The 8,388-nt window shown below is 39.5% G+C and overlaps 1 protein-coding gene across 1 annotated transcript; it reads right to left on the bottom strand.

The window, feature by feature from the left end:
* Window positions 1–485: 485 nt before the first annotated feature.
* Window positions 486–8,151, bottom strand: LOC133928806 (AP2-like ethylene-responsive transcription factor SMOS1). The gene is made up of 10 exons (XM_062375294.1): window positions 7,447–8,151; window positions 6,467–6,549; window positions 5,731–5,739; window positions 5,556–5,644; window positions 4,110–4,183; window positions 3,982–4,032; window positions 2,759–2,832; window positions 2,081–2,649; window positions 1,908–1,998; window positions 486–1,052 (listed from the first exon to the last, which is right to left on the bottom strand). Exons 1-9 carry the CDS (start codon window positions 7,887–7,889, stop codon window positions 1,948–1,950), a joined length of 1,443 nt encoding a protein of 480 aa, XP_062231278.1. The 5' UTR covers window positions 7,890–8,151; the 3' UTR covers window positions 486–1,052; window positions 1,908–1,947.
* Between the last annotated feature and the right edge of the window lie 237 nt (window positions 8,152–8,388).

Genomic DNA, 8,388 nt, shown 5'->3' on the forward strand with positions numbered 1-8,388 from the left:
AAATGGCCTCTTTCTTCTTGCGAATGCTCAGTGGTGAACTACGTGCTTGATAACGTGTTTTGAGTGAAGAGTAGTCAAGAGACAGAGATTAGAGAGAATGAAAACTTGTGTCCATTGATTGGTGAGTTTACACACATATATACATGTTTAAGGGACATGAACATGTCCGTTCGAGTGGCAGTTCCATCTGAACGGGTGTCCCTTTGTTGTAACTGCATATGGCAGTTATTAGGCTAATTGATCACATGTTAATCTTAGAAGTTGTCTGTTTGTAACAGGATCCAACTCTTGAACTAAATCCTAAAAATTCCTAGAGTCATCTCTTCCAAACAGACCCCAAGTGCATGTTTAAGTTCCCCTTCCCTTCACAGTGTTAAGAAAAACTTTCATGTGGAGAAGAGCCAATTTAACTCTCACAAAAGCAGAAGTTTTTGTCCAAATTCAAACTTCCTTGCCTAATAGCAAAGCTAGGCAAGAGTTTTTTTCTTCTCAATACCTCGTTACATATACTTGGGGGTGAAACTTCTCTTAAACTTGTAAAAGACCACTCTAAAACATGAAATTATTTGATCAAAATCTCTATGGAACCACTGCCGCCCCATTGGCTAGTCTCCTTAAGTTTTCTAAGGCTAGTCTCCTTCTTAAGTTTTCTATGTATACATTAATTCACGGTTAAACCTCATAGTTTTGTTGTAAAGTTATCAACGGAATTATGCAGCCATACCGTTTGTTTCACTCCAAACATACAGTGGAAATATTTGTAAAAAATAATTAATTTAGCATAAAAATTCACATCATTTTGTCGGATCTTGTCCTCAAATCTGTTGAGCCTTGTAGTTGGAACAACCACCGCAATATGTACAGACAGCTCTACAACTAAATATCACTTTCAGGGAACTCACCACTGTATATTACATAACTATTCTTGTACTTGTCTTACCTTCTATTCATGTCCTATGAAGTATCGATACACAAGGAGTATTGCTCATGAGTCACGACATCAAAAGCTGTGCAAAAGTAATCTTGACGAAGCACAGGATGTTGTCATTGATCTGTTCATCAATTGAAATGTCGAAAGTTTTTTATTAAGCTTTAAATAGAAAATTAGCAATGTAATGCAGAACAGAAAGAAGCTAAGGGGATTAGTCGTTCTTCTTCTGTTTTTCAAAGTATCACTGTGTTCTTTTTTATGATGACTATCGTACTAAGTTCAATAATAATAATAATCTTAAAAAAGGTTGCGCTTGTGCCAATGAATTTGGCAGTAAACTACTGTTACTCCAAGCATATGTGGGAACTTCCTGGCGGAATCCCTATTGGAATTAGGTCGCCAGAGGTAAGCCCATCGGGTGTCCATTTGTTATTATACAAGATTCCATGCCCTACATGTCCGGGCCACACCACAATTATGTGAATGACATTATCCCATGTGTGTTCCGGCAAAAACATAATCCCATGTGCTGATCCTTGTTGAAATGCAGAATAGACATACAAATATGCATATGAAAGCATTCTGTGGTGCAGTAACTACTAACTAGTTTTAAAAACAGTTCAGCTTATTTGCTTTATGTTCTTTTAAAACAGTTCAGCTCTTTTGCTTTGTGTTCTTTTTATTAAGTGTTATGTTATCAGCTATCACTGTTTAGTTAAAAAAAACTGGCACCAGTTTTTGTGAGGAAGAATAAAATATTCTTATATACTAGGAGTAAGGACAAAGACACATTTTTCTCAAGTTACTTATTTGTTCTGATGGAAATACAATTCGAACAGTTCATTAATTCCTAAAATTTTCCTTCCAGCTCTGTTTCACACTATCTGGGTGTTAGTCAAGTTAAAAAGGGTGACATCAAATTTAATGAACAAGGAATGGAAACATGATGAAATAATATAAGTTTTATAGTCTTTACTTGCCAAGATAAAATATCCTGCTTTCATAAGCTTGTACGGTCACTCTTGGCTCCGGAATGGGTCGTTTGAACTTACCTCATTCTTTGCAAACTGTCACGAATCAATGGTCAGATTCAGCAAAGCAGAAAAAGAAATCAAAAGTTTATCTAGGTTATTTGGGAGAGGAACAAACCGTTGTTGTTATTGTCGCCATCGTAACAGGTTGACTCGATGGCAATATGAAGTTGCTCCAAAAAAGAGGGTCCACCGATGGATTAGCAGGGCTCCAGGTACTCTTCATTGGTGTAGGCATAACAGGCACCGTTGTGTAAGGAACTCTTTGCCCTAGCAACTCATTCATGTTAATATTAACTGTTGCTGTATCAAGTCGAGTAGCAGGTACCGAGGCAACAGCCTTTCCTTCAACCATTTCTTTGCTGAGAGTACATTCTTCAGATAATTTTGTAGACTTCTCCAAGAAGCTTTTGAAGGCATCAGACTGAGATAATATATTACACGCTGATAAGCCCACTGAAGAGGGCTTTGAATGAGAACAGAGGCCAAGGGAAGGCAACTTATACGGTTCAGTCCGTTGCATCGAACTTTCAATAGCTCGGATTTCATCAGCAATCTCTTCTGCTTTAGATGTATCCGACTGCCGTGTCTTTTTGGGTAGCCACCACCGAATGTAATTTGTAAGATCAATTTTCCTGTCTAAACCAAAGCTTCCTGCAAACTTTCCATCCAACGAGATATCCTTACCTGCAATTTCAAAAGTAAAACAAAAATAGTCACAAAATCTCATAGCAATTTTGATCGCTGTAGAGTTTGATATCTAGAAAGAAGAGGGTAGAAGTATTTACAGACTAACCACAACTAAGGTTCATGTAGTCATTGCCGAGTAGATGTCCCAAAGAATTATCTGATCTGGAATTATGCAGTTGTCTGCATGATAATGCACACAAGTGTAAAGCTTTAAAAAGTGCCGCGAGTAGCTTTTTGATATTCAGATTTACATCATGAAAATTAAGCTGTGACAGTGTATAAAGAAATTAGTACATAAGGTAGTTAGCAACAAATTAGGGATAAGGATTCATAGTTACTATACTATTTGGGTTTGTTTCCTTCTAGATATATCCCACAGATTAGATATAAGTTTCTTGGGGTCAAGTCTTCCTAATAAAAAAGGTAGCCTTTGAACCTTCTTTAATCATGAAAATAGAATTAAGCAAGGTCCACTACCGCACCCCCCCCCCCCCACCCCCAGAAAAAAGTATCCTCCTTCCTCCTTTACCTAGTGGCATTCTATTTCAACTGTCCGACCTTTTTACATGTACTATTTGTCATGTGCAGCACTTGGCAGTACTGTAGTTATAAAGAAGCACGCATTGGAAGATATGCTTTAGTTTGTCAGGAGATTGTTACAATCATCTAGCATCTAGCTGTTTCTATTTATTACTATCCCTATTGCAAATGTAAGTCGTTTTCAATATTCACGGATCTACAAGGTACCACTTAAAATGTACGGCCAAATCGTTTTTTACCTGCATGAATTTTAGGGTGACTCATATTTGCATCAGAGGGGGTATGGGTTGATATTCTCTCATCTCTTACATTGGCCTTTACGGTCATCCTCTACACATAGAGACGTCATGTGTAAATCAAAGAGGATTGGGGCAGATATTCTCTTATCTCTTACATTGGTTTTTAGGGTCATCCTCTACATGGACGTCATGCAAATCAGATTAAGCAAGAATGGAAAAAATCCACACCCTGAAAGCTTCATCTCTAAACTATCCAATGTCTCCAGTTCTTATTCTATCAATGATCAGATTCATAAATTTTGGTCGTCCTTTTTTAATTGAGGGAAATGTTTTGGTTGCACCATGATATGATGTTATATGCAAGCATATAAAAAACAATTGGACATCATACCTAAATTTCAATGAAGTCAATAACCTAGCAGTACATGACTACTGTTGAGGGACTCTGGTAATGCGATTTAATTATTATTGCAATTAACTTATATAAGGGTTAACACCACAAAAGTAGTTTCCATTAGTAGGGCTAGAACTCTCCATTACTAACACATACCTAGGAAGCCCACGATATTTTGGTAAACCCCTTGAGAAGGCGCTGCTCTTTCTGCAGTGCATGGATCTTCTGGTCAGTGCTTAATAAGAATAAAATAACATATATTCATTAGAGAAGCACAAAAATACCTCCTAAGAGACACAAGATAGTCCTCCTTGGAGATCATCTGCATCTCTTCAAGGTCTCTCGCATAATCAGAGACCTAAATAAGAAAACAAATAACGAACATAAGTCCGAAAAAACACACAACTTCAATCAACTTATTGTGATAATACATGTGACAGAAAGAGTATATTAATCTATGGTGACAACTAATCAACGCTCACATGTACAAGTACCAAATGAAGCAATTATATGTGTTGACACGTTTGTTTTATCACACTAAGCAGAAGACATAAATTTTTTTATTTCATAAATCAGTCCAATAGCCAGAATCTTCCAAAAAGAAGACATTTCCCTCAAGTGCAAATGTGCAACTATGATATGAAAAAAATCCATTTTGGAATGTCACTTTACAAGAATTAGTGAAACTTTAATAAGATTTGAAGCATAGGTTGGTACCTGTAATTTTTCATCTATCATGTGAATACAAAGTAGGAATACATCAGGCACTTGTGTGAGCATGATATAGCAGCATCATAATTTGATTGAATTTAAAATAAAGGAAAAATAGAGGGCAACAATTATGATTCAGAATCCATGATAATGTGCTTCTTCTGTAAGCATATTATTAATATTATATTCTTATTTTAATAATAAAAAGATGAGAAATTAGAGGCAATATGCGTCCGTTGAGAACTAGAAATTCAAATAGGAGAAAACAGAAAAAATAGATACCACTTATAATTAAAAAACAAATACAACCCTAGCTTTAAGATACAACAAACATAAACTACATCTTATACAGTAATCAACTAATCATTATACTTGGCACCGCCAAAACACAACTTTGACCACCTTTTTCTATTCTGATTCGTTTGCAAAACCTAAAAAAGTTTAATATTATGGAACTAATTTTGAGAAAAATCTACTCATGATTTTTGTATGAGCCATCTAAATATTCATAAGGATATTGATGACCAAAATGAAAATCAATTGATTTCTTGCATTACCGGAAGTCATTTAGTTTTGACTGGAGGGAGTATTAACAGATCACACTGCATCTAAATAGTTTGTGTTAGTTTGATTAAAAAAAATGGTGGCATCCTCTGTGACATAGGTTTACATTTAAACAATTGCATCTGTAAGAATTTTAAACCAACCAAATCAGATTCAAAGTAGACTCTAGACAACTCTTAAATTTAGTGATTGGGTCTGGAAACTTCCTATTTGAAAATACACAAAATGTTGCTCAATACTTTTATTAAGATTCTTGTCATATAGGCAGTCATCGCTCAATATGAGAAGCAAATAAGGAAGATTTTTACACACAAAAATTAGTTCAACCACGAGATAATATTTGAATCAAACGATTACCATTGGCTGAAAGCTGATCTTAATGTAAAGTGGAAGAACTTTACAATGATTCAAAAACAATATCCATCATCATTAGCACATAAGTATAAATGACTCACTGGAAAATTTATTTGTGTTCCAGCTCCCCAGTATTTTAATGCAGCAAGATCATAGGCTCTTGCTGCAGCCTCTTCATCATCATATGCACCTATGTTTTTGCACACAGAATAGATAATGATTAAGAAAAACCATAGCAACTCTGCAATTTGAAGGTAACGCCATGATGGTACTTACCTAAATATACTGCAAGAGCAATTTGTGTGATGTAGTTTCCCATGCAAAAGAAACAATGCCATCAAATCAGATTAACGATAGTTACACAGAAATAAATATTTTTTTCTCGAACACACAGGAGAGCTGCGTATCATTGCGTTAAGATAGAAGAAAAGAAAACCATGTTGTTGACTATATACATTTGCGCATCTGATATAAATCATGCGAATGATAGAAATCTGAGAACTGCAGCAGGCACAACTGTTTACTTCCGTTCCATTCAGTGATTATGGCATAGCACAAGAGTAATCATTATTTCGCAACAGCCCAACTGATTCACACAAGGGTGGGAAAGATGGAGAGCATGTTTGAGTGTCAAGTGGATAGATTAAAGAGGAAACAAATGCCATTTTGGACATTGGCAAGGTCTCCAAGACGTAACTTTAACCATTAATCTCCATCATAATATATTAATATAACTAAGCAAAATCCTGAAATTATAAAACCATTTTTCAAGGAAAATCTACTCTTCATTTTCTAATGTTCAAAGTCAATATGCAAGAAGATGTCAATGGCAGGAGGGAGTAATTATTTATCTCACAGAAGATTAGTGTATGAAAACCTGATATCCACATAAATCAAGCCAAACTAATGTATTCAAATTGTAATGAACAAGTTTGCCCATCTTCCAGTTCCAATATGCTCAATCCAAAGCATGTACAATATCTGCTACTCTGTGTTGGGCATATGTACATACCTTGTTTCCCCTTTTTGTTCTGATTCTGATTCCATGTGCTTTTGTCCCAGAGGTGAGCCTCATATCGACCTGTCCACCTATGCCTATTGAGGAGACATCAAACTCAGTTCTACATCAATATATACATTCAAAGTAAGTTTAAAAAAAGGTGAAAAAAGTTACAATTATAACAAAGTCACGATACAGGCATTAGTAGAGAAAGCTGACTGGTAAAATTGCAGATAGCAGCAGAAAACACTGCTCGATCATTCTTATACATAAATTAGAAGTGCGGAGGATCACAAAACCTATTCAATTCAATATGCTTACAATAAATTAATTGCCGCGGAAGAATTCAAAACTTCACATAATAAATCGACTAGGTACCCATTCAACAACAGAAGCAGAGTATCAGACCACAGAAGTCTCTGCAACAGCACGAGCACCATCATAGCTCCCATGTTAATTGGGATTAAATGGATTAAATGTGGCTCCCTCTAGAAGGAACCCTGGGCAGCATGGGCACTGAATAAAATAGCATTCAGCCACTAACATGTCGAAAACTAATGAACCGATGGTTGCCAAATCTAATGAACCCAGTTGTCAGTAAGGCAAGGTCCCAAAACAATCGAGACTCGCTACCTACTAAGATCGGAGGTCAACACTGTCTGGCGGGCTTGCACAGAAACACACTAAACGAGTTAAGCACCCTGAGACCTTGAGATCGCCACATTCCCAGCCACAGTCAATACTTGTGCGAGCGATAAACCTTTGCCCCTCAAGCCGTCGAACCGCACAGTTGCTGAAATCACAAACAAATAGTAGATCCGGAAATCAAACGGATTTAGCACCGGAGATCAAACCAAGCAGCCATTCGAAGCGCAGACAGAAGCTTAACAGCGGCCGTCTAAACATATTGGCCCGCAAATTGGTAGCAAGTGCAGAGCAAGTATTAGCACGGACACGGAGAGTAAGGAGATCGGGGTAGGGACTGTGCGTACCGGGTGACGCCGCGGTAGATGGAGCTCCGCTTCCCGGCAGCGCAGGGCGGCATGCGGCTGATGCGCTCCTTGGCCGTACATACGCGCTCCTTCCGCGCCGCCAAGACCCTCCTCGGCGCCTGCTCCCCCGCGACCGCCGCGGTCACCCCCGAGCCAAACGTGGAGCCCTCGCCTCCCGCCGGGCCCGCCACGGCCTCCGGCCTCAGCAGCCCCGCCGCGTCGGGCGCAGCGGGGTTGGGGGAGGCCATGGCGCCCTCCGCCGGATCGATCGATCGGTCGGTCAGTCGGGGCGGGGCCGAACCAAACCGAGGGGCGCAACGAGCGACCGTTTGGGGCGGCGTGGTGGTGGGATTTGAAATGGAAGGGGGAGGGGCGGCCTCGGTTCGCGTGGAGTGGAGCTGGGTGGGGCCGTGTGGGAAGACGGGAAGGGGGTAGGGACGCATGGAGCCCAATGGGCCGGCACACGCGGAGACAGGCGACAGGGGGCGCCAGGGGAATCCGAGGATGCGGCATTGATGACTTCGCGCGATTTTGATGACTTCAAGACTCGGTCGGGCCCGCCGGCGGAAAGGGACATGGGCACGGGGGATCGGATCGGTCCGTCGTCGTTTCTTCGAACGGCAACGGTGCGGTTCTCGAGAATGGTCTGATGGATCGAGTTTAGTCGGTCGACGCGACTTCCGGGCGCGGTTGGTTGGTTTCTGACCGTGCGAGAGAGAGAGGGGGGGAGAAAGAGGTGCTGTCGTCTAGCCCGGCCGGCGTCCCAAAACATCTCGAGGTATCTACATCAACCACGGGTTAAGCTAAACAAAGGCTCCCCGTCGGTATAAAAATGCATATTTATTTCTATTTTTAGGTGCAGTTAGAATCATCTTTTTAGCATCTGTAACAGTAGAAATCATATTAAAAATAGTAACAATTGCTCTAACTAATTAGATTGTA

The sequence above is a fragment of the Phragmites australis genome, chromosome 9, assembly GCF_958298935.1.
Source record: "Phragmites australis chromosome 9, lpPhrAust1.1, whole genome shotgun sequence".
NCBI classification, from domain to species: Eukaryota; Viridiplantae; Streptophyta; class Magnoliopsida; order Poales; family Poaceae; genus Phragmites; species Phragmites australis.

Bases quoted from the DNA above. Each gene is read 5' to 3' on its own strand.
- LOC133928806 (XM_062375294.1), bottom strand. From the start codon at position 7,889: ATGCGTCCCTACCCCCTTCCCGTCTTCCCACACGGCCCCACCCAGCTC. The intron at 2,833-3,981 runs GTATGTGTTAGT...ATTATCATGCAG, and splicing joins AAATATCGTGGGCTTCCTAG to ACAACTGCATAATTCCAGAT. The intron at 2,650-2,758 runs GTTAGTCTGTAA...TTGAAATTGCAG, and splicing joins CTACATGAACCTTAGTTGTG to GTAAGGATATCTCGTTGGAT.